The 26,247-nt window shown below is 41.0% G+C and overlaps 1 protein-coding gene across 1 annotated transcript; it reads right to left on the bottom strand.

Annotated features, from left to right (window-relative positions):
- Nucleotides 1-23,727: 23,727 nt before the first annotated feature.
- Nucleotides 23,728-24,897, bottom strand: LOC147621240 (F-box/kelch-repeat protein At5g15710-like). The gene has a single exon (XM_086824432.1). The coding sequence runs from the start codon at nucleotides 24,895-24,897 to the stop codon at nucleotides 23,728-23,730; it is 1,170 nt and encodes a 389-aa protein (XP_086680558.1).
- Between the last annotated feature and the right edge of the window lie 1,350 nt (nucleotides 24,898-26,247).

Below are 26,247 nucleotides of genomic sequence, written 5' to 3'. Positions count from 1 at the left end.
GCTTTTTCTTGTCCTCATCAGATATCTTTTCCCATAAGGAGGCAATGTGTCTGGTTCTTTAATTCCCAATGCAAGAACCTGAGGCTATGTATGATAGGTATTAGGAGCATCTTAGTGCTTGACATTCATGCCCTTGACCAAACACCTACAATGCAAACTGTTTCTCAACCAGTACCACTTTCTTAGCATTTAAAGACACATCATATCCGCCACAAAACTTGGAGAGTACTTTCAATTCGAATAAAGAAAATTTTACATTGTCTTTTGAGAACTCTTTATGAAATATAATGATCTGTGAATCAAAATATAATGATCTTTTGAGAATAGTTGTTACCAAAACAAGGACACTGCTTTGGTGAAAGCTCTCTATCTTATGTAACTCTTTTCTAAGTTCTTAATATAAAAAGCCATTTCCTTGAAAAAAAATTATAATCATCATGATTCAAGTCAACTAACTGTCAATTATAATTAAGTGGTGTCAGTGTCAAAATTTGTATGTACCTTTTGATGATTCAAATGTCTTATATATTGAGTGAGACTAGCATCCTTTCGATGGCCTGTTGATTTTGAACTGCTAGCACTAAATGATCTTGAGCCTCTTGCTCTCTTTATAAATTCATCATCATATACAAAAACCTAGTAGCAATGTAAGATGTTTAATCAAAAAAATACACATAAATCAAATACTAATATCCCAAAAAAAATTGCTACTATTACCTGTTGATTTTCATCACCCTTAAGCATGGATCTTATCCATAAAGAGACTGTAGACTTACTATCTTCATGTTCGGTAGGTGCTATATTTTTTTCCATCTCTGCCAAACCAAGACGGATTGCAATTACTACAACCTCCTCCTCATAAGGTAATTGGGTTTCACATCTCCTAGCTTAATTGAACATGTTCTTTAGAATCTCCTTGTGCAAGGAAGAGAGAGTGCAAGAGGAGATTCCCAAGGACCTTTCCCACCTGCCCAACTAGGAGGTATTTGTCAACACCTTGCTCTACCCACCCCATGTCTACTTCACTATAATTTGCTAAAGCGGCCAAGCAATAGTCTTCATAAATATTAAAATGATGCATTATGTCTGTTAATAATACATAATCAAATCGGTTTGCCCATAATAAAGCTGGGCATATAGGAACTGACAAGTCCCCCTGTTCATCCTCATTACATTGACTGGCTTCCAATGGAATTATACTCATAGGTGCTGTATCAAAAGGGACAAGGGATGTACTAGCCAGAAATGTTTCCTTTTAGTCCTCTGCCCTCTCCTCTGCTGCATCGATAGCCACCTCTTCCTCAGCTTCATCATCCTCGATTGGCACTTAACTTCTTAGAGTAAATCCATTGTCTAGGGCTCATAGTTGTCAGTGACAAGCGCGAAGGAAGCAGATGAAAATAGTGAAAGAAGATGATGAAGATTATTCCCCTCCATGAAGAAATACACCACACTCTTCAAAAAATGGTTCTTCTTCAAAATCCTTGAAAGCAACAAAGGAAGTAGGATAGGTGGAGGAGGGAACTGAAAACAAAGGTGATGAGATGAAGAACACTTCATGGTGACACATGGCCGAGCTCATAACCCTTGAGGTCTCCAAGCTCTACAACTCCTTGAGAAACAATTCCACCGCACCTTCTGCAAGCGTTGTCACATTGTGACTAGAACTGCTACAGGACAACCTAAATAGAGTAAAGGTAATTGTTATCCACTTTTTACCAAATCTCTCATAAGATATTTGTATGGCTCCCAAGCACAACCTATGTGTGTGCATTGCAGGTGTCCTTTGCCACCTATTCCCTTTGTGCAGACTTGTGCCTAACCCCTATATAAGAAGAGTGCAATTTAGGTACAAGAAGCTGGCAAGGGAATTCTATACAAATGGTTATGTTACCGATCAATGTAGGTTCATTTGTTCTATCTCCTCATCCCATAATCCTATTAGAGAAGTGACGCAACATGATGTTAGTGCATGGGATGATGATATATGGTGAATAAGAAACAAGGAGTTCAAGAATGTGATCAAAGCCACAGAGTGGGAATTTATGAGCAACAAGATGTTCTATGTGTGGGGGGATGATAATCATCGCGTTGTGGCATGGATGAAAGATATTAGTAAATGTGAGTCATTTAAAATTGCTTACTTTTTCTATACGGTGTTAAGTTTTTAAAATAAACTTGGGACTTCACATTGATTGTAGCATTCAAGAATGTGACATTGAGACATCCATGTGTCTATCCTTATTGGCTTCAATGAGAGGATAGAGAGGGGGAGGTCCTCATGGTCATAGCTCGCTTAAATAGGTAACAAAACGTACACATTACCTGAACATATGTCTTAAGTCTCTTTGACATGGGATGGTCCAAGTGTAGTACGGTTTATCTTTCATCATAACTCATCTTTTTTTTTGCCATAGGATGAATAAAGTGGGCTATTTTTCTTCCTTTCTTGTGGACAAAGTGTGCCTCATTAGGGCTCTTGGCTTAGCAAATAAAGAAACAATAATGAGGCACACTAGAGCAATATGAACAAGGCATGGATGAAAAAGCATGCCTCGACACAAAAAAGGGTCACCCGTCCTAGTACAATTGCGAGCTTTCAAAAATTTCCCAAATAGTATTCTAGGTAAACCTTCAATATTTTGACACTTGTAATATATGATTAACATTTACATATTATCAACTAAGGTTGTAACATGTGAATAATAGGATGGGTACCTCACAACAACCACCCAAGATATTGACTCCCTAGTAGATTGCTTGCCTACATAAACATGAGTTCAAAGAGAAATGGAGAACTGCATTTAATAAAGATGAAAGAAAGTGGAGGCATGCTACAAGGTGGTTGGCGGTGATTGCAAACCCTTCACAAGGGGAAGGTTTCTTTGAGTAAGAAATCCTACACTCTTTCCTCTATCTATTTCGTAGGCAACAACATTTTATGGTTCTAATGTTGTGGTCTAATATTGGTGTTATGTTGCAGATGACTAGTGCAAGTTAATTGGGATGAGAAACCAAATTTTTTGACAAAGGATAAGCTGTACAACTTGGCATCTAGCTCATTGCCAAATGACCACAAAGCACTGATTTTTGATATTTTGATTGATGGAAATTTGCAGAGGCTGAAGGATTCAAAAATCCCTAAAAGTAAGTAATAATTACTTTCCCTATATTCTTGATATATACAAAGCACTCTATTTTGTTTGAATAACAATTTCAATGGCAATGCAGCAAATGAAAGTTTATTTAGGGATTGGCTTTGAAGAGAAGTTATATGGCATGAGATTGGATCACAGGGTGTAGCCATCCTTACAAAAATATTAGAACAGTACAAGATAATTTTCCCAGATACATTTCTGGAGGACCTTGCCCACCTTAAGAGATTGTATTTTGGGAAGATGTTCGAGGAAATGGTGGGGTCCCTAAAGAAACAAGGTGTGGTAGCTTCAAACCTTGCTTTTGTTAAGGCTACCAACAAGCGTGTTGTGTTCAGGTGTATAACATTCTAGAAACCTTACTTACTACTTAGTTGTACTCTTATATTCGTAAACTAAATGAAAATAATAATGTGTAGATGGATTTGTAAGTGCCATTGCGGAGAGATATCTTTGCAGATGTGCTTGCAATCTTAAAAGATTGGCGTAATCTAAAACATGAGAGCACTATGTATACACAGTAGTAACTTTGAGACCTTTGGGATGCAGGGATATACAAGAGATGCCCATTGTTCCTTGACTTTCTAAGTGGAAAATAAGAAGATGTATACTCGGTCTTGTAAAACGAAGCAATCAACCATGGTATGAACTATATAATTAGATATTTCAGTTTATTTTTAATATTATTTCTTATATCTTTTTGAATCATGATTTCTATTGTAAAGCCTAGAAGTCTACGTGACCAATCACATGTTCAAGGCAAGGGCAAAGGTCTTATGAAAGATGAAGGGGATGATGAAGATGAAGATGAAGAGGATGATGATGATGAAGGGGAAAAAGTGCCAAAGAAGGATGCAACACGAAGGGAAAGAAAAAGGAAAGGCACTGTAGGAAGAGGAGGACTCTGACACCTCTCCATCAAAATATGAAAAAAGCAATTCTGATGATAGCACTGGCAAGATCGAGGCAACCCCAAAAGCGATTCTGATCATAGCACTCTCGCAAGATCGAGGCAACCCCAAAAGCGATTCTGATCATAGCACTCTCGCAAGATCGAGGCAACCCCAAAAGTTGAAGAGGTGGATCATGCAGAAATAAAGGCAAGGCACTCTTTTACTTGTGGTTCATTGGTATTATTGTTACATTGTTTGGATACTAACATAGATTAAGTTATGGATCCTAATAATCTTGGCAAGAGGTGAAGCACCAAATGCACTATTGCGACATAATAATCCACCTAGCTTGGATGACCTGATCCTAATCTAAATGAATTTTCCAGGTTTGATTTTACTCATTGGTAATGATAATGTAATGTATATGTGTGGTGCATGCACTTACAAAATGTATGCTTTGTAGGAGTGTCTCGTCGTACCATGATAGTAATCCTCGGCATTCCGAGCGAACATCAAAGTGCTAGTTCATCTACAATTATAAAAGCCTCAACATTAACAGGTGTAATAATCAATTGTGACCACATGTAAAAGGGGATTGTAAAGGTGTGTCTTTTATATCCTGTAACAATTGATGTGTAACTCTACTCAACATGGTGTGGTAGGACATCATTCTACAAAGATGAGGGCATTTGTTGGGGATCCTTTGAAGATAGGCTGTGCAATTCTGAACCAGGAATGTCCATAGGAGCTAGTACATCTTTGATATGCTGCAGAAGGTCAAAGAGGGAGATAGAACCTTTAGTGTTAAAGGTGTCAATTCAAGCATAGCATATGATTGTATTGTAGTGAGGTTGCCCACTGGAGGTTTTGTTTATGGCTACCCCCGATGAAATTGTCCCACCATGGAATCTCTGCACATGTGAGTGATGAAACATATTTATTTGTGAACATTCAAGTGGGTCCCACACTTGGGGCCTCGCCCATGGATATCCGAACAACAGACTAATCCATCGGTTTTTCCAAAACCGAACCCAAAAAAATTTTGTGTGAGCGAGGGAGGATAGAGAGAGTGAGAAAAGAGAAGTATAGAGAGAGTGAGAGGGGGAGAATAGAGAGAGTTAGCAAAGAGAGAGAAGGACAGAGAGAGTTAGCGAGGGAGGATAGAGAGAGTGAGCAAAGAGATGGATAGAGAGAGAGAGAGAGAGGAGGAAATAGAGAGTGAGAGAGAGAAGGAGGATAAGAGGTAAGAGAAGGAGAGAAAGAGAGAGAGAGAGAGAGAGAGAGAGAGAGAGAGAGAGAGAGGGAAGATAGAGAGAGGGATGGTAGATAGAGAGAGTGAACAAAGAGACAGATATAGAGAGAGAAGAGCCACAAAAAGACTTAGATGTTGGTTGGATAGAGGAGAGGAGAGGAGAGGAGAGGAAGGGTGGTGGTAATAGATAGAGAGAGAAAGGAAGGAACAAGGCTGGGCTGGGCTGGGGCTGGGCGGTGGTGGGTGGAGATGGTGGTGGCAATAGTTAGAGAGAGATTTTTGAAGTAGAGAGAGAGGGTAGCCAAGAAAAGCTCCCTCCACCAAGCTCCCTCAGTGACCATCCCTTGGTGGTTGTATAAGGACACATTGCACAATTCTCTTTATTATATTCAGTTATCATTTTCTATGTTCCACCTTCACTGCTCTTTGCTCTTCTCATACTACATGCAACCTCCATCTCTAAAATTTCATTATGCCATCAAAGATCTTTCACAAGAGCACACAATTGTGGAGTAGGAAGCCATCTTTGTAATTGGAACATTGGTATAAAGTTTTCTTTCTTCCTTCCATCTTTCACTTGTGGGCAATGCATTTTTAGTTATGATAAATTAGGAGAAATAGCTTTGGTTCCTATTGCTGCTAATGCAACACCTAGGGTACAACCACATCCTTTCAACACTGTGAAGGCAAACTTGAGAGGACTAATTACACTCTTTGAAAGCTACAATGAAGGTCATATCATCTTAGGAGTTTTAGGACACTATTACCAGATGAAACACTTTACCACAAATTGACATTGGATCTGGCCACACCAACCCGTAGAATATGCTACTGAAGGATCCAACCTTTATTTTGAAGTGGAGAAGATGTTATCACTTTGATCAAGCACATCTTCATGGTTATAAAATCCTGGGTGATTTTGAAGAATCAGCATGAGATGACGAATCAAATCAAGGTTTTAAACTTTGAGAATTAGTTTGCCACATAGAAGGTCTCAAAAGAAGAATCATAATAGTAGTTCCTTGGGAGCATGAAGAATCTCAAGGACTAGATGGAAGTTATCAGTATCACACTTAAGACCGAGGATCTCACACAAAGATGTGACCTCATTGAATACGCATGATATGAGAGTTTTGATGGGGTGGATTTTAAGGATTTCAGTGACATGATTTTGAAAGAGAAGATATGTCATGAGACGTCAAAGTGGATATGGTGCATTCTCTTCCAATGTAAAAGGAAAAGATAATGGTAAGGACCCTAGTAACCCTAAGAAGTTGGTCAAATGTTTCTATTGCAACAAGAAGGTTCATGTCTAGAATGAGTGGAGGAAAAAGAAAGTAGATTCAAGAATGGCACTATAAAGGAGAAGACCAAGAAGACAGAGTCCAGTAATAGTATCCAAGTAGATCTTGAGCTCTTTATGGAAATCAAAGAGATCTTTGTGCAAAATCTATTCAACCATGGGTGCAAGATGGTCAATGGATTATTGGCAGTGGAGATTTGACACACATGACCAATCAGAAGGAAGATAAACACACGTGCTTTGGGTGATCATTTCTACTTTATATTGTTGACTCGTTGTTGATTAGCAACTATAATGAAGACATGGGTATAGTTTCTCAAGGAAAAGGTTGAGGTGTTTGGGAAATTCAAGGAATGACCAAGCATGGTCCAGAAGGAAATAGGGAGTAAGCAAAGAAGTTTTGCACTCATTAGGGAGGAGAGTTCACCTCACAGAATTGAGACTTACTACAAAGAGCTTGGTATTAAAAGACTCACCACTCATACATTGGAGCATAATGGAGTAGGAAAATCACCTTATCTATGAAATGGCCTTGAATATTCTCAAAGAAAATCACCTTATCTATGAAATGTCCTTGAATATTCTCAAAGAAAAAGAGTTACCAAACACTTTCTATGCCAATGCAGTTAATGTTGTGAGTTACATCCTCAAGTAGAGTAGCACCAAAGAAGATAAAGGAATGACACCCTATGAAGACTAATCTAGTAAGAAATCTTCAGTCGGACATCTTGAAATTTTTGGATTTGATTTCTTTGATTGCTTTAAACATGTTTTATATGCTTTGAACATGTTTCATATGCTACTCAGAGAAAGTGGGAACCTTAAAGTTGCAAATGCAACTTTAAGAATTATAGCATGGAGTACAAACATTACCATGTCTATATGACCAAGACAAAAAGGAGATGTTTAGTGAGATGCCCTATTGCATGGAGGAAGAGAAGGATGTAACACCATCCTCACAATCAAAAGAAGTCATTATCCATGCATGGAGGAAGAGAAGGTTTAGCAACACCATCCTCACAATCAAAGGAAGTCCCTATATCCAGTAGCCAAAACCACCAGACAAATCTCAACAGGCTTCTTTGCGTGGCATGGATGCCTGCACCATCTCCATAGGATGTGGAATCTTAGGATAAAGAAGAAAGCAAGCTTGTTAACTCTCCAATGGCTAAGCCATTACCTAAGTGGGCTAAGCAACTTTTTGAGAGGACAAGACCCCCCCCTGACCATTAGTTCTAGTTAGGATAGTTCAATCCTGCTTAGTTAAAGAATGTTAATCCTAGGCTAATAAGAGGGCCTCTTACACAACCTCTACTTCATCCTCAATACAAGATTGGTCTTTATTTGCTCGAGGTTGTCACTGATCATCAACGACAAACACATACAATGTCATTAAGGATCCACACACTTAGATATATGGATTATGAGAAGCCTGGCCCACATTAAGGTTGCACACCATTTAGTAAGGTGTAAGCAGTTATGAACATTAAGGAATATCTTTTTGCAACCCACGACCAAGGTTGTCCACCCATGTGAGTAGGGACACATTATTTGTAATCTTAGCCCATTGATTTGCACTTCATTATTGTAACCAAGGGGGAGTCCATGGCTTGTATGAATATCAACATCCCATGCACGCCATGTATTATCATAAGAAGAGACACTCTCATTAGAAATTAGAAATGAGTTAGGCACCCAACTCTTTAATGAGTGTGGATGCCCAAGGACAATAATGGTCCTGTATATAAGCCAATTTTTCTAATGAGAAAGGGTCATTCTCTTGGGTCTAGTTTTGATTCTTTTCTCTCGTTGTGCTTTTGTGCTCTTCCTCTCTCATGTGTGCTTTCCCTCTCTTGGTGGTGCTAGTGTGTGTGAGTTCTCTTACATGCCCTATTTACCAGTGAGAGTGCGTGTGAGAACTGGTGAGAAGTGGCCATTTTCTTAGAGCTACTACAGTGTGACCAGCTAGAGTAGAGAGAAGCAAGCTCCTCTTTGAAGGCTCCATGGTGACGATGAAGTAAATCTTCTATGAGTGCAAGCTACCGCATCGGTCATTGTCACTCCCACGAGAAGGCGAGTGAGTCACCAAATCCCCAATGATGTGACAAGCAAGGTAAGAATGTTGCCGTATCTCTTTAGTTTTTGCTAGCATTGGTGGGTGTGTTTTAGCATTTCAAATTGGTGCCATTTCTGAGGAAATGGCGATTTTCCTTTTTGGTATTAGTAGCTAAGTGGGGCCTAAAAACATTGCCTCTTGTAGTGAAATATCCACTTGTAGGTATATTGGTTAAGGGATAGATTGAGAGTTGTGTGTTTTTGGTTGGGTTAATGGTGTTTGTTTGTTTTTGGTTGGGTTAATGGTGTTTGTTTTGGTGACATTAGGGATTGCATTAAGGATGCATTGATTTTCTTGCTATGGTTGCATTGTTAATTAGGCTTATTAGGCATTTTTAATTAGGTCTAAATTATTTTGAGAATGCTTTTAGGTCTAGGCTAATTTAGGTAATCTCGGGAGGAAAAGCTAGAAAAACAAAAGGGTGACTAGTAGAAAAGCAATGAATGGGTTTATTTTGGAAAACTCAACGAAAGCATGGTGTGGATAAAGGGAGAAATAGAGAGGGTTAGGGTGCTTTGCATCAAGTTTGCAATCTTGGAGCGGTTAATTGGGCTAAGAGTGAGGGTGTCAAACAAATTGCTAATCGAACTATATTCTGAGAAGGAGCTCCAAGTTAGAATAAAAGCCAATTTTGTGAGTTTAGGATAAAAGAATTCAAGAATATAGTGTTAATTACTTGCAAGAAGTTGTGTCACGCTCTCATATTTTTAGGGGATTAATCATGTGTTTGATAAGTAGAAGGCCCTTGCACCATAGAACGGATGTATGGAACAACCACATGTCGTAGGGCCTTGCCCAACCGTACTTGGGAGCACTACAGCTCAACTAAGAAATAAAAATGCTATGTCCTAGCACACAAATGTAAAACGGGATGTCACTCACCTCATGAATGCCGGTTGCTGGGACTCTCATAGGTAGCGTCGCCCACCACAGGAGCATCTAAGAGCTTCACCCTGCCGCCGCCACACTCCCAAGAAGCTCGACCCTCCTCTCACTCTCTCTTTCTCTCATACTCACTCACACACACACAATGAGCAAACAAATCTCTAATCACAATAGGCAAGAAGAAAGAGGATAGAGAAAAGGGGCACTCTTGATTATGCATAAGAGAATGTGTGGTGTGAGTTGCAAATTAGACTATATCTTGGCCCCAAGTGTTCACACTTTGACCAGTCATACTTAAAATCTAGGTCCTTGGCTATCCAAGTCCATGCAAACACCTAGTCTAAGCATGCAATCTCATTAATTAATCTTGTGTCATGCCTTTCATAGACAAGCAATGAGCACACACATAAAATATATCATATATAATACATAAGTGAGATTTGGTCTTTTCGGCGCCAACAATTACCAACAAATGAAGTGAAAGAGAGGTGTCCAATGAGGGTTAGCATGCCCCCCTTCTTGATGGAGATTCCATCCTTGGAATATGTTAGTGAAGATAAGTCGATGTTGCCTGCAGGACAATGATGCTAGCTAAAGGCCAAATCTTGGGGTACCTGCGTCGTTGAAAAACAACTCAACCAGTAAAATGTTTCTTGTAAAGAAAGAAAAGATTAAACATGGATATGCATGCATTATTATTTTTTGGATTATGATTGGGTGAGCTTCAATTTGTGTTATGAAGAGGAAAGGTAAGGTCAATTGAACTGAGGTAAGTAATAAGCCTATCCTAAATTGGTCTTAGTCACACGCCTACAGTTGTGGAACTCAGTCTCCAGAAACATTGCTTTAGTAGTGGACTTAGTGGTAAGTTAAAGGTGAATAGACTTTTTTTTTTTGTTTTTGTGGTTAATAAATAAGATATATAAGAATAAGGCACCAACCCATGGAGACCAAGGCAATGTCCCAGAGACCTATGCCAAGAGTATCTAAGGACCACCAAGAATCTCTTGATTATGGTAATGGCTTGGCCTCTTCCTTTTATTAGCTTATTAACGACACAAGGTCCTACCCCATAAGAACCAAGGCAAAGGCCTCAAGGTACCACCGTGAGTAACCAAGAGTCCTAACAGGATCTTACATGGTGATAGTTATCTTCTTGGTCATTTGGGTTTTCGTTTTTTCTTTTTCTTTTTTCACCTAAAACTAACCTAAAGGACACTAAAGATTGAGAGAAAGTACTTGGCATAATCCATTGGCATATTGTAAGGTTAGTCATGTGGGGACAGATAGGGACATTACTTAGTCTAAGAAATAATATGGTCTTAAATTCCTCTAAGCGGTAAGAAAATTTTAAGTTAATTTCATGATTGCAAGTAAGTGCTATGAAGAAACAAATTTTCAAGTTAAGTTAGAATACACGTGTGCAAATAATTCAGTCCATATCGATGTTGCATGTCTGCTACATGGTTCTCCAAGTCGTAAATTCTAGATTTGATGTGCAATGGAAATTTTTGGATGGCAACTCTCGATAACCTGTAAGACAAACTCATCTGGCAAGATCATTGTCCTCAGATAGCCATAGCTTATAAGAAAGCTCTGAATTGTCATCACTAGCTTGATCTTTCCCCTTGCTTGGGTTTCCTAAAACATATCCTTATGCTAAATGAGTAGGTAATGATCCTTGTGTATCCTGGCTATGGAAGGGCATAGGTATTATAGGTAAGGTGGTCAAGTATCTCATGCCTTGAAACTCATCAATAAACTCACCTACTACCACCCAAAATGGACATGGTGTGGGTAATAGCATTTCATAAAGTGGTGGGGTGAGTGTAAGGTAACGCTCTTACCTCCATCACTCGCTTTCTTCCTCTTGGGGTGTTATTACTTGATTAGGTCCACCGATCGCGTAAAGATCACTTAGGTCATCATGTCTTTGTAGTGTTTTTTCTACCATGGATTGGAGTAGGATGGTCTCATAGCGTTGAAAATACGTCCTACATTGCCAACAAAGATGGGACATGGCAAAGAGCATACGCTGTACACATGCATGGCATGGAGAAAAGGGATGGAATTGCAATAAAAACAATTCAATGAAAGCATTTACATAGCAAGTACTCACTCCTAAAGACACGTAAAAGTGGTGGGAGTGGGATTGGAAAGGTGGTATGCTAAACACTCCTTGATAATACCATTCTTGGCAATCTGGATCTAGAATAAGTGCATTCATGTCACACCAAATGAAATCCATTGCTCGAGACCTATAGGTTAGCCAAAGGAGTTATGAAAACCTTGTTTGCTAGAATTCAAGCATTATCTCTTTTCTTAGTTGTGTGCTTAGCTCCTCATCTTTTTATGTTTTTTTTTAAATTGATATTTGGTATGTATTGTGTGTTTGTTATAAGTGCTATATTTACTGTACGTGTTGGGGGTTATGTTCTCCCTAACAGGTTTCTAGTTGTGTGAACATTAGTGGTTAGGGAATAAAACATTATTTAGGGGTGTAAATATAGAAGTTCGTTGTATGCCCCCCTTCCTGCTTCCCATCATCTGTGGACTTCTCGAAGGGTGGTGTAAGTCTTTTGAAGCCAAAATTTCCAACTTCCTTGTTGATGAGGTAGGTCCAATGAAGAACACTTTGATACTACCATACGAACATCGACATCGAGTCGTAAGGGTGGTAAAGGACTCTCATAAAAATTTCATTTTGGGTACCATTTCATAAAGAGAATGTGGGGGAGAGGGAGAGCTTCAAACCCTAGCAAGCAAACACACACACATGAGAGAGAAAGACACAGGATAGAGATGGATAGCTGAATTTTCTTCTATCTTCTTCTTCTCTACTCAACCAACATAACATAAAGATAACAGTATACACTATATGGGTTATTACTCAACTCCTACACATACAAGATAACAGTATACACTATATGGGTTAGTCCATAATGTGAACCCAACTAAATGAGCTGGCGCTATAACTATGCCAGTCTCTAGTAATCCAAAATGGCTGTCACACAGCCTATCATCCCACTGGCCGCATATTACCCATAATCTCACCAACCATGCCAGTGGTGTAGATGCAGAAGCTATCACCCACGTGGGTCATCAATGTCCGCCGTAGCACTAGTTGAGCTTGATATCTCAACACTCTCCCTCGAGCTTAACTCCACACACTGCACTCCAAGTAAGCTCCTAAACCTGTGGATCTTCTTTGTGCCCAATGCCTTTGTGAAGATGTCAACCACCTGATCCTTTGTGTTGACATATACCATATCTACATCTTCTGCTACCTTCTCCCTCAATGTACCTCAATGTGCTTCGTTAATGATATACTGGGTTATTGGCCAACTCTATGCTGCTCATGTTGTCACAATATATGACAACTCCCCTATCCATAGGATCTCCCATGTCACCAAGTAGCTTCTGAAACCAAGCTACCTCACAAGAGCTGCCATAGCAGCACCCCTATACTCTACCTCTGTACTTAACAAGGCAATTGTTGGCTACTTCTTATTGCTCCAACTCACAGCAACACTCCCAAATGAGAACATAAAACCACTGGTAGATCTCATGTCTGCAATACTACTAGCCCAATCACCATCTGTGTACCCATGCCACTGTATCTCTGTACCAGCCTCATAGAAAAGTCCATAATCAACTGTGGACTTTATGTACCTGAGGATCCATCTAGCTGCATCCAAGTGTGGCTTCCTAGGGGCCTGCATAAAGTGACTCACAAGTCAAACAGCGTAGCTCAATTCTGGCCTTGTAATGGTCATGTAGATCAAACTACCCACTATGCGCTGTATGTAGTGGGGTCCTCCAAAATCTCACCTGTATCTACGGAAAGCTTCGTGTTCTGCTCCAATGGCACTGAAATAGGCTTACAGCCTCCCTGTCATACCATACTTGGACAACATGTCCAAGCCATACTGCCTTTACAATAGCAAAATGCCATGAAGTGATCTCACCATCTCTATGTCCAAGAAATACCGCAGCTGACCCAAATCCTTCATCTCAAACTTCTGCTTCAAAAGCATCCTGACATCATGTATGTCTGCATCACTATCACCAGTGATAATCAAGTCATCCACATAGATGACTAATAGCATGATCCCTCTATCTGTCTTTTTCACATATAGTGAAAAATTTGCATTGGATATCTAAAATCCAATGGTAACAAGATACTCCCCAATATTGTTTGACCATGCTCTAGGTGCCTCCTTCAAGAAGCCATACAAGGCTTTGCGTAACCTGTACACAAAATCTAGATGTGCATCACTCTCATAACCTGGTGGCTGCATCATGTACACTTCTTCTTGCAAATCACCATTCAAGAAAGCATTCTTTATATCCATTTGATGTAAAGACCAACCCTTCGCTGCCATAGCAATGAGAGCTCTCACGATTGCCATTCTTGCAACCAGGTTGAATATCTCCTCATAGTCTATGCCATAAGTCTGCGCATAGCCCTTGGCAACCAATCTTGCCTTATACCTGCTCATTGAACCATCAGCATTGTGCTTGACTTTATACACCCACTTACATCCAATTGCCTTCTTTTCCTTAGTAGAGGCAAAGGCACTAACTCCCATGTTGCATTTGCATCCAATGCTGTCATCTCCTCATCCATGGCATTTGCATCCAATGCTATCATCTCCTCATCCATGGCATCTTCCCATTTCTTATTTCCAATTGCTTGCTCAAAGCAAGTGGGCTCAACCTCCTGTATTGCTTTTACTATGTAAGCATAATGATGGGTTGTATATTCACCATCATATCTTAACCTGTCAATAGGGTATCTAACCCTCGAAGACCTGCGTACATCTGGATCACTGCGAGGTGTCCTCAAAATAGCCTTGGTTCTCCTTACACTAGGAGTAACCACAGACGGAATGCCAAGCTCCTCATCTAGAGCAAGTTGAGTAGCTTTGGGGACCCATTTGTAGGTAGATTGCGGCTTCTTTGCTTGCATTATTGTTGGCCTTTGTTGGTTCCTCTTCAAGGAAGATGTGGATGCAGAGTTAGAAGTTGAAGAATTGGTTGGTGGGGTGAAGTGGAAATCAATGTGGAGGAAGTAGCCTTGGGTTGAGCCAATGATGAGGCTTCGTCCTTTGTGACACTCTAGTGCTAAGTGTTGCAGCGCATTGGGTGCGGAGATAATGTGCATGGAGTGTAAGGGTGTTTAGGGACTTTTATTGTGGAAACATTCCCTATGGCCCAGTCAATTTTGCACTGAGCTTCTTTCATCCATGTCCATCCAAGGAGGACATGTTCTTTCAAGGTTCCTAAAGGCATGACCAAAAAGTTATCGAGACCAAGTGCTCATTATTATGGTAAATGATAGTTTTAAGCGAGCAAAGAACTTTGGTATTTTTGGTGCTTATACCTTCTACTCTCGTGTTACTTTTCTCAAGTTGAGGTTTACCCAATTGCTTCCATGCAACAAAAGAGTAAATTATGATCGAAAACTATGTTGAGGTTTACCCAATTGCTTCCATGCAACAAAAGAGAGTAAATTATGATCGAAAACTATGTTAAGTTGTGCATTGTAGAATACCTTACCATAGGGGCTAGGTAATTCAATTGGTGTCTTGAGAGCTGGAATATAATCCTCCTTATCATCTACTACCTCTCTAATGTAGGCTTTGGCAACACGTTTGATATTTTCCCAACATTAGTGAAGTTTGATTTGCTTCTCTCGTGCTTCTTATAGGCTTGGGCAACAAGTTTGATATTTTCCCAACATTGTTGAAGTTTGATTTGCTTCTCTAGTGCTTCTTTTTGGACTTGGATCTTTTTTAGTGCAGCACGTTCCTTGGTAGCTAGTTTGTAATGGGAAGCGCAAAAGGATTCTTTGACCATAGTATTTCTTCAATTTACTACCATTAAGGAAACCAATAGTTTCAACTCCGTCCAGAATCTCAATGCATATATGTAATGAAGTAGATTTCATTGCACATGCACATGACGAATGGGGCCTAGGCACTTGGGCTTAGGGACATTTACATGTGTACTTTTGGGGGGTCTTGGGCTATATTAGGTATATAGGGCTCATGGACATTGTACCCTTTTTTATCATTGGGGGGTCTTGGGCTATATTAGGTATAGGGCTCATGGACATTGTACCCTTTTTTATCATTATACTTTCATGAGTACTACTTACTTTTTGGAGCTCTAAGCTTCCATGGTGAACTTCTCTATCTTGAGAAGCTATGTGTGTATTTCATCATGAGTGCAATAGGTGCTACTCCCTATGATGATGAGTGGGACATGTGTGTACTCCATGCTAATGAGTGCAATCCCCTAGGTTCTCTTCATTGCATTGGTATCAGAGCTCATGGCTTAAATCTTTGCTTAGGGAGTGATTAGTGATAATCATTTTTAAATTATGCTTAATTTAATTTTCAAAATGTATTTTCTTGATCTTGATTAATGATAGTCATTTTCAAATTATTGTTAATATAGTTTTTTGAAATGTATTTTCTTAATCTTGATTAGTGTTAATCATTTTTAAAATTGATTTTTACACACTTTTCAGATTTGCTAATTTCTTGTTTTGACAAGATTAGTAATGAAACTTATGTTAATCATTTTTGAATTTGTATTAATCACTATTTTAAAAACCCTAATCCACTTTACTATTTGATTTCTTGAACTTCTTGATCTTCTTGATCTTGATTTTATTGAAAATTATCTTGATTTTTAAAATCAGGGTTTGCAAAGATTTTAGCAACCAATTTTGAATGATTTTCTTGCATTATCTTGATTAGAGAGCGTACAGTTTCAAATATCAATCCTTAAATCCCTTATTTCTTCAAGATCAAACCTTAGATTGCCAAATCTTTGAGTTCTTGGAGAAATATTACAAGAAGAAGAGTGTAGTGCTGAAAATTAACGTTGCTAGATTGTTGTACAGATTTCAGATTGCTATGTAGAAATTTGGTGCATTTTCAAGAAAGTGTGCAGAAATTTGATAAAGTTTCAAAATAGTGTGCAGAATCTTGGTGCAGATTTCAAGATTTTATGTGCAATCAGTACAGATTTCCAAGGATTGGTGTAGATTTTCACGAACAATGCAAAGTACAGTGCAGAGTTGTGCAGATTTTTTCAAGAGATTATAAAGACATAGTGCAGAAATCAAATCTTGAGAAGAAGGGACAACACATCATCAACAGTTTCATCAACATTGAAGAAATTATGTAATTTCAAGCAAATCTTGGTCCCAATTTCAACATTCTTGGCCAAGATCAACGTCATACAACAGCAATAGCTCAATAACAAAACCTTGAAAGTCATTAAGCTTTAGCTTTGTTGCTATTCTGCAAGCATTTTCAAGGCTATTGATCAATAAGATTCATCTATTATAGTGAAAATGCAACATGCATGTTGACATGGTGAAAGATTTAATGTTTACACACATGTTAAAGAGGTAATACATGAAAAATGATGTAAAACTAGTATAATTCCTCTCAGATTTGAACTGAGACCTCTGGTTAAATTAATGTGCTTCCATTACACCAAGGGATTCTGGTTTTCCATGCATAATGTTTAAGAGTAGCATGAAAAGCAGAGTGCAAGTGACAATAAGAGGCTGAGTTATACAGGCTACTAGCCATTAAGGATACAGATGACATGTAGGCTATTGGGTTAGATGCAGATTGAAGTCCTTACAGAAAAGAGCTGTTAGAAGCACATCATTCCTACATAATTCCAAGTTTCAAGTTTATACAACCTTTTCATTAGGCTACAACAACTCTCAAATAGTGGTTTGCAACACCATTGGAATGCAAAAGGGAAAAGCATCATAGCCTTGTGGGGGTCAGCAAGCAAACCAAGAGTGGAGCAAACACATGCAGGTCAGAATTGTGAAGGATAATGCATGCATGACGGTGTTCTAACCCTGTACACAAGACAAAAAATCCTTCATAAACAAGGGTGGTAGCCATTAATCAAAACAAGAGTGCTTGCAGGCATCCTATGGCATAAACAAATGTACATTAAAAGCACTGAAACAGAGCTGGGGGACATGCAAAGTCATGCAATCTCTTTGATAGGCAAAACAAAGTCTGACAAAGAAATCTCTATTACCAAGATTGCATATGAAACAAGCCTTGAAAGCTCGAAGGTGTGGTGAGGTAGCTAGTATTGTTAGTGGATCTTGCATCAACTAGTGGTTGAAACACTACTCAGTACTAATTTTGAATACTAGTGCTAAAATTTGCAAATATTGGCACAAAAGTATTGAATAAAGAACAGCAATGCCATGGAATCAACGAGGGCTTGTGTCCACTATGCTTTGCCTTAGTGTGCATCTCTAGATAGCACTAAATCTCAGCAAGGCAGTAAAGAACTACCTTCATACTACAGAGGATCATCAAGCATCTATCATTCATTTCAAGAAGTTCAATTAGTAGCAAGCAAAAGCTACATCGCAATGCAGTGCCTACACAGTTTGCTTGCCCATGGTTGCTGCACGCGCCTAACAACATTCACTGCTGTCGTTCTAGTAGCAGGCCAAAACACACACACTGCAATGCTTTAGTCGAGGTAGTCGAGGATAACGCAACATCATTGGCACAATAGACATCAGACATCATAAGCATCGTTCAGTGGTGGCATTCAAAGCACAAGTACCGTTCAGTCGTCATCGCAGAGCCAAAGAACAAAGATCGTGCTCAACACGTCTTACACGCAGTAGCAGTGAGTGGGAAGCTCAGTTGCTGCCGTGATCACTTCTGCAAAAGCACAAGGCGAGTTCAATTACCCCCTTTTCCTAGTCTGTTCAGTTCAGCCACCGTTTGCTGCTCAGAGTACCCACAACAAATAGGAACCAACGCAACTGGTGTAGGGGTCTACACGCGCTGGCATGCATCATTGCTTGCTAATGCAACTGGATTCAGAGGCTCAGCACTCATTGCCTTGTAGCTTAGCGCAAAACTCCAACACAGCTAGCTCACACGTATTATGCTGAGCGCCATGCACGTAGAACAACAAAGCAGTGGCAACACTCAGTGGTATTCGCAGTGAGGCATTTCAGAGGGATTCACAGCGTAAGCTGGCCGTACATGTGGATTCTCATTTTGGTTTTTCCCCCTTTTACTCCCCAACTCAGGGTTTTGACCCTTTTTCACATGTTGGCTTCCACACTTTGGCCATTCCCATTCTCCCTATTGCCACAGTCCATATTTTATTATCCTTGGCTACCCTTTTATTTTCTTTAGGCCGTGGCTTGCGCATGTAGAATATTTGTTGTGTTCTCACACACAGTGGGTGGAATTTTGAGATTTTTTTTCGCTTTGTTCACACGCACTTCACACATTGGGTGATTAGTGTTGACTTGAGCACTCTGGGGGTTGTTCACGTGCATTGGAGCATTGTGTTTTTTTTGTTCACATGCACACTTTTGGGTCGCTTTTCACACCTCACCCTTAGTTATTAGGCATTTACACGCACACTTTCAGCCATTTAGTGTATTTTGGGTGATCACACACGCATCTTGGCCCTTATTCATGGAACCAAGTTTGAGTTGGTTTGCCTTTTTTCCTGTTTGAGTCTCATCTTTTTTGGGCTCCTTTGGTTTTGCTTGTGTTTTTCTGGCTTCTTAGAGTCAGTTTGTGTGCTGACTAAATCAGAATCCTCATCAGTCCCATTCATGTAGATTGGTTCATCGGATGTCTCCAAGTTTACCCGTTCCGTTTTCTCAGCATGTTTACCCTCTTTTACAGATTTCTCCCTTTTATGGCTCTTCTTCTTTCTCTACCGAGGTAGCTTGGACTGTTGTGTTCTCTTCTAGAATCGGTGTGTTTTGAGCCATGAGTCTTGTTATTGCCTTCACAGGCGGATTAGGGTTCTTGAAGATTATTTTTCACGTTTGGTTACTAACCCCAATCATGCTGAGAGGCATGATGATGGGACCACTTTGTTGGTTTGCAGCAACTGGTTTCATTGGGCAATCCTTGATCCAATGATCTATGCCACAATGATTGCAAGTTGTAGGGAGAGAAGATGCAACTAGAGCGATTGTTGTGTTCTTGATGGGACATTTAGAGACTTTGTGTGGTCCCTGACAGTGATAACATTGAAGAGGCATTGTCTTGGTGGTAGTGTTGATGTCTTGGCCTCTTCCTACCGCAGCTAGTTGGTACACTAGTTTGAATCCTCCTCTAGCATCAACAGCATAGTAGTCAGGGTAAAGCTATGTGGAGTCTTCAATGATCTGAGATGCGGTATCAAACTCCGCCTTGTACTCAAGATAATCAACAAGTCCCTCAAAACCTATTTGATTAATCGCAAAGGTATGGGTCGAGGTACTAAAACCGATGGGGGTAATGACACATTTGGTGCATTGTAAACTGCCATGGAGATAGGTTGTGTCGGATGCTCATCGTTTGTTGGGGAGGATAGGTATGGGTGTGCATGTGTGTGCATGAACTATGTTGTCGACGATGGCCAACATCGTAAGTGTGTGTGTGTGTTTGGGGGGGGGGGGGGGGGGGGGGGTCTCCTGGTTTGGAATGTGTGCGTGTACGTGTGTATATGTGAGTGGATGTGACTTTAAGTAAGAACTTACGGTTAGTTTTTTCTTTTGCTTTTACTAGAGGTTGCGACGGAGTCGGAGTCGGCGGGTGGGCGGCGGCTTCAGCGGCGGCGTCTCCAGGCGGCTATAGGGTGCTGCTATAGGCGGCGGCTGCAGTAGTGGAACGCATTCGGTGCTCCTCACGCAGTGCACGATGGTGGCTACGGGCGACACAGGCGGTGACCGGTTGCAAGGTGCCTACATATGAGAGAGAAGGCCATTAATAAGGGGAGGACGGGTGGTTGGTTAGGGGTAGGGTTAGGGGGTTGGGGGTCACATAGGGAGAGGGGTTTGGGTTTATTTGTTTGTTTGTTTTGTTTAAATTATTGTATAAATTGGAGAGAAAAAAACGGAGGTTTCCCCAACAGAAAAATAAAACAAACAGAGGATTTTGTGTTTTTCCTAATAAAAATTCTTAATTTATGTAAATGAGCTACAAACTTGGCCCTAGTAGAGCTCTAAATTTAACTACGAACTGAGCAATAACAAAGCTTTGAAAATTGAGCAATTGAAGATCTCTTAACTCAGTTACAAATTGGACACTAATTGAGCCTCTAATCAAGCACCAATTGGATACCAAAATCGTCCCTAATCAAACCTCTAAGAAGCCCATTAAGCAAGCAACTAATTAAGATTCAAATCGACTCAATTAGCATGCATAATTCGAGCCTCTAATCATATGCATAATTCGAGCCTCTAATCACATGCGTGAACCTCAATTAGCTCATGCACAACAGTTGGGGATAGAGTTTCAGTGCAGGCCTCCATGCTACCAAGACTAGGCCCGAAGGAGAGAGACCACCCAAGCAATCACATGAAATTTCATGAAACCTCTACAAACTTCGCGATAGTTCCTTCCCATTGGCACACATCAAAATGTTTATGAGGTGTTGAACTCTCGCAAAAACTTCCAAACTAATTAATAGAAAAAAAAACATTTGGGACCCATATTATTGGGTTTCAAAGCATGTGTTAACCTTCAAACCATTTCAATTGGATTTTGAAAAGAAAAGGGTGTATAAGTACATTGTGTGAAATAATAGGTTCCACTAGAAGTCCAAAACTACTTTCTAGGCTTTCAAAACATGTGAAGTATGTTTTGAGCCATGAGTCTTGTTATTGCCTTCACAGGCGGATTAGGGTTCTTGAAGATTGTTTTTCACGTTTGGTTACTAACCCCAATCATGCTGAGAGGCATGATGATGGGACCACTTTGTTGGTTTGCAGCAATTGGTTTCATTGGGCAATCCTTGATCCAATGATCTATGCCACAATGATTGCAAGTTGTAGGGAGAGAAGATGCAACTAGAGCGATTGTTGTATTCTTGATGGGACATTTAGAGACTTTGTGTGGTCCCTGACAGTGATAACATTGAAGAGGCATTGTCTTGGTGGTAGTGTTGATGTCTTGGCCTCTTCCTACCGCAGCTAGTTGGTACACTAGTTTGAATCCTCCTCCAGCATCAACTGCATAGTAGTCAGGGTAAAGCTATGTGGAGTCTTCAATTATCTGAGATGCGGTATCAAACTCCGCCTTGTACTCAAGATAATCAACAAGTCCCTCAAAACCTATTTGATTAAGCGCAAAGGTAGGGGTCGAGGTACTAAAACCGATGGGGGTAATGACACATTTGGTGCATTGTAAACTGCCATGGAGATAGGTTGTGTCGGATGCTCAACGTTTGTTGGGGAGGATAGGTATGGGTGTGCATGTGTGTGCATGAACTATGTTGTCGACGATGGCCAACATCGTAAGTGTGTGTGTGTGTTTGGGGGGGGGGGGGGGGTCTCCTGGTTTGGAATGTGTGCGTGTACGTGTGTATATGTGAGTGGATGTGACTTTAAGTAAGAACTTACGGTTAGTTTTTTCTTTTGCTTTTACTAGAGGTTGCGACGGCGGAGTCGGGTGGGCGGCGGCTTCAGCAGCAGGCTGGCGGCGTCGCCAGGCGGCTATAGGGTGCTGCTATAGGCGGCGGCTGCAGTAGTGGAACGCATTCGGTGCTCCTCACGCAGTGCACGATGGTGGCTACGGGCGACACAGGCGGTTTCAGTGACCAGGCCTATATATGAGAGAGAAGGCCATTAATAAGGGGAGGACGGGTGGTTAGTTAGGGGTAGGGTTAGGGGGTTGGGGGTCACATAGGGAGAGGGGTTTGGGTTTATTTGTTTGTTTGTTTGTTTTGTTTAAATTATTGTATAAATTGGAGAGAAAAAACGGAGGTTTCCCCAACAGAAAAATAAAACAAACAGAGGATTTTGTGTTTTTCCTAATAAAAATTCTTAATTTATGTAAATGAGCTACAAACTTGGCCCTAATAGAGCTCTAAATTTAACTACGAATTGAGCAATAACAAAGCTTTGAAAATTGAGCAATAGAAGATCTCTTAACTCAGTTACAAATTGGACACTAATTGAGCCTCTAATCAAGCACCAATTGGATACCAAAATCGTCCTTAATCAAACCTCTAAGAAGCCCATTAAGCAAGCAACTAATTAAGGTTCAAATCGACTCAATTAGCATGCATAATTCGAGCCTCTAATCATATGCATAGTTCGAGCCTCTAATCACATGCGTGAGCCTCAATTAGCTCATGCACAACAGTTGGGGATAGAGTTTCAGTGCAAGCCTCCATGCTACCAAGACTAGGCCCGAAGGAGAGAGACCGCCCAACACACGCGTACATATAGCAATCACATGAAATTTCATGACACCTCTACAAACTTCGCGATAGTTCCTTCCCACTGGCACACATCAAATGTTTCTGAGGTGTTGAACTCTAGCAAAAACTTTCAAACTAATTAATGCAAAAAAAAAAACATTTGGGACCCATATTATTGGGTTTCAAAGCATGTGTTAACCTTCAAACCATTTCAATTGGATTTTGAAAAGAAAAGGGTGTATAAGTACATTGTGTGAAATAATAGGTTCCACTAGAAGTCCAAAACTACTTTCTAGGCTTTCAATTTTGAAGTATGGTGTGACAGCTAGTTAGTGCAATAGATAAAGGTGTTGCTTGAGAGTCCCTACGGTGGCAGGGCACGCATGTGTGTTGTGTTGTACTTTCTAATTCTAGCCAATTTCAAAAAAGAAAATTTGAAGTATGGTAACATTTACATAGGGTTTATAAAAGAGCTCTACTAAAATTCACAAAAATATAACTGATTGATCCACCCAGAAAAAAAAAAAACTCTACAAAGAGTGGGCTTAGAGCTGCGCAGCAAGGTCTGGCTAGTTTCTACCTTCTTGGTGCTTCGTTTCGCAACATACAGAATTCTTGGCGTGAAATGAGAAGCTTCAAGTATTTCTGCATATGCCAAAATAGCTACCCACTGCACTCTTCTTCAAAGATTTGGACTACTCTGCCAGTTAAATCTTCTGATATTTCGACATGCTGCTATGATATATGGTGCTCTGTACCTCCAATGGTAGTAAGCAGCTTTCCAGCTCTAAACGCCAACGCACGCTTTAGTGGTGCGGCTCTCGGAAGGCGCGCGATGCAGCTCTTATTTACGACATCTATATAATGGAGCTGCTGCGACGGAGCTCTTAGGAGCGTGTAATTGAGTAGGGGGGCTGGCAGCAAAGGGAAAGGTGGCAATTCACGGCAGACGGCAAGTCGAGCCACGCCCACTTCTCCTCCATTACGTCGAATTGGATAGCCTTTTGAGAACCAGAGGCCATGACAACGATGAGCTCCCCTTGGCCAGTGTACCTGATGGGCAGGACGGCGGCCTTGCGGCACTCCTTGGCCTCGTCCAGCATGTGTGAGCACATGTGCGGAGGGGCCCGTGCCATTTCTCTCCACGCCTTGCGTGCCCCGTCCAGCTCCCACACCACTGCTAGGCTCTCATCCAAGCACGCCCCTACCAATAAGATTTTGCCTTTGAAACCCTCGATCAATTTAGGAGGCGTTTCTATGAGAGTCTCTTGCTGGGCAACTTGGAAGGTCAGGTTGGCGGGCAGGCTGGCGTCCACAGCCTTCCACACGTTCCGTTTGACATCAAAGGTGACGACGGAACGATTCTCCGCCTGGATGGAATACACCAGCTCGCCGATACAGGCGGCGGTGCTGTTGAAGGAGATGAGAGGGCCCTTTCCTCCCCCTCCTATGACAGTAGACTGCGCCGGCAGTGCCCTTAGTGCCCACTGATTTCTCTCAGAATCGTACACATGTAGGGACGCTGATGTGCTGTTCAGCTGGAGGAGGAGGATCCAGAAGCTGCCTATGTTGGAGGTGTCGGCGACCATTGCCCAGAGCTTGGAGAGAGAGTATGGGTGGGGAGGGTCGGGCAAGGTGTCCCATTGGCCGGTAAAGAGGCACCCCACGGTGTAGCCCTTGGAGGTGAGGTGACTGCGGAGGCAGACGAGGCCATTGCAGGAGCCGGCCCATTCCCGGACGTATAAGGCGGGCAAGGCGAGGTCACGCCAAGAGGGGGGGCAAAGGGGGCGGGCGCCGGAAGTGGTGGGATCTGGGCCGTTGGTGCACCAATCGCAGGCGGAGATCTTGACGGCATGGTTGTAGAGGAGGAGACAGGGGTGGGTACGGGGGTGGAGCTGGTGGTGGAGACGGCGGAAGTGGGGGGAGGTGATGGAGGCAAGCCATGTGCGGCAAACAGAGCGAACGCGTGAGAGCTCAGCCTGAGAAAGGTGGGCAAGAAGGAGGTCGCTAAGATCGGGGGGAAGGCGGTTCCATGAGATGTCCGCCGCCGCTGCCATAGCCGCAATGAAGAGCTAGAGGCTATGGAAGCGATTGTGTGTGTAGAGGGGATTGAGGGTGTACTGAGAGCTTCAAAAATGTGTGTACTACTACCTATAGGGTTAAGGAGATTATAGAAGCATCCAATTTCCAAAGGCCCTCATGGCGTGCGGCGGCCTGCTGGCAGCTTTGACTGGCCTCCAATGGCGGCCCCTTTGGCTGCTGTGACTCGTCAACATCAACTGGGTGGTCCCACCGTCCCACGCATATCTGCTCATGGAAAAATGCACTCTCAAGTCACCTCCTAACTTTTGAAAATCACCCTCACATGATCAATCAAACCTCAGTCACCTCCTAACTTTTGAAAATCACCCTCACATGACCAATCAAACCTCTAAGGAGAATTCTAATCGCTCCACGTCACCCTCAACATGACCAAATCAAACCTATAACACGCATGGGCAGTGCTCGAAAAAAAACATTTTTTCCAGTTCCAATCAAAATATGGACAACTCTTATGTCTATCCGATTTTTTCCAGTTCCAATCAAAATATGGACAACTCTTATATCTATCCGATTTTTGTTTCCCTTATCTCTACAATATGTAGGTTTTACAACTAAAATACATGAAAAATCATTCCTAAAATAAGGGTTACTTAAAATCTCAATCGATTTTTCTTAATTTTGGCCCGTACAAATACATTGGAATGCCATTTTTTTCGAGCATTGCACATGTGTATTTTATAATTTATGTGCTTTTCTACGGTGTAAGGTAATAGCTAATCACACCTTGTCTTTGGAAATTACCAAGAAACACGTGTATTTTATAATTGTGTGAATTTCAAGGGTGGCTTTTGTCGCTAGTCACAAGATTAAGATGGTCCACTTTACATAATAGAAAAATCTCACCCCATGGACATGAGATCAATCGTCTCTCTCTCTCTCTCTCTCTCTCTCTCTTGTAGTTAATCATATCATATCGCCTCTTTAATGCATATAAGCTCACAACAACAAGCACACTTGTGAGTATATGAATTAAAGGATTTAAGGTGCATGCACTTAAAGGAGAGGGAGGAAAAGAATGTCTCTATGTGTGGGGGTGTATATGTCTATTATTCCTCCACAATGTTAGACATGGTTACTTTTGAGATTGAATCAAATGTATCTTTTTAGTTTAATTTATTACAAAAAAGAATAAGAGTTTCACAAGTTTCCCACTTCTAGACCCAATCTTATGTCATCACCCCCCCAAAAAGGGATGGGGACACAGACCCACATGGTGGAATAAAAGCCATCTTGGGAGTGCACAAGAACCTTGTGAATCTCGTTTTTATTTATAATAAATAAAGCTAATCTTGATTTTATCTTAA

Source organism: Cibotium barometz, chromosome 30 (assembly GCF_041138505.1).
Source record: "Cibotium barometz isolate CiBa-2024 chromosome 30, ASM4113850v1, whole genome shotgun sequence".
Lineage (NCBI taxonomy): Eukaryota > Viridiplantae > Streptophyta > Polypodiopsida > Cyatheales > Cibotiaceae > Cibotium > Cibotium barometz.
This window is presented reverse-complemented; position numbering and strand designations above follow the sequence as displayed.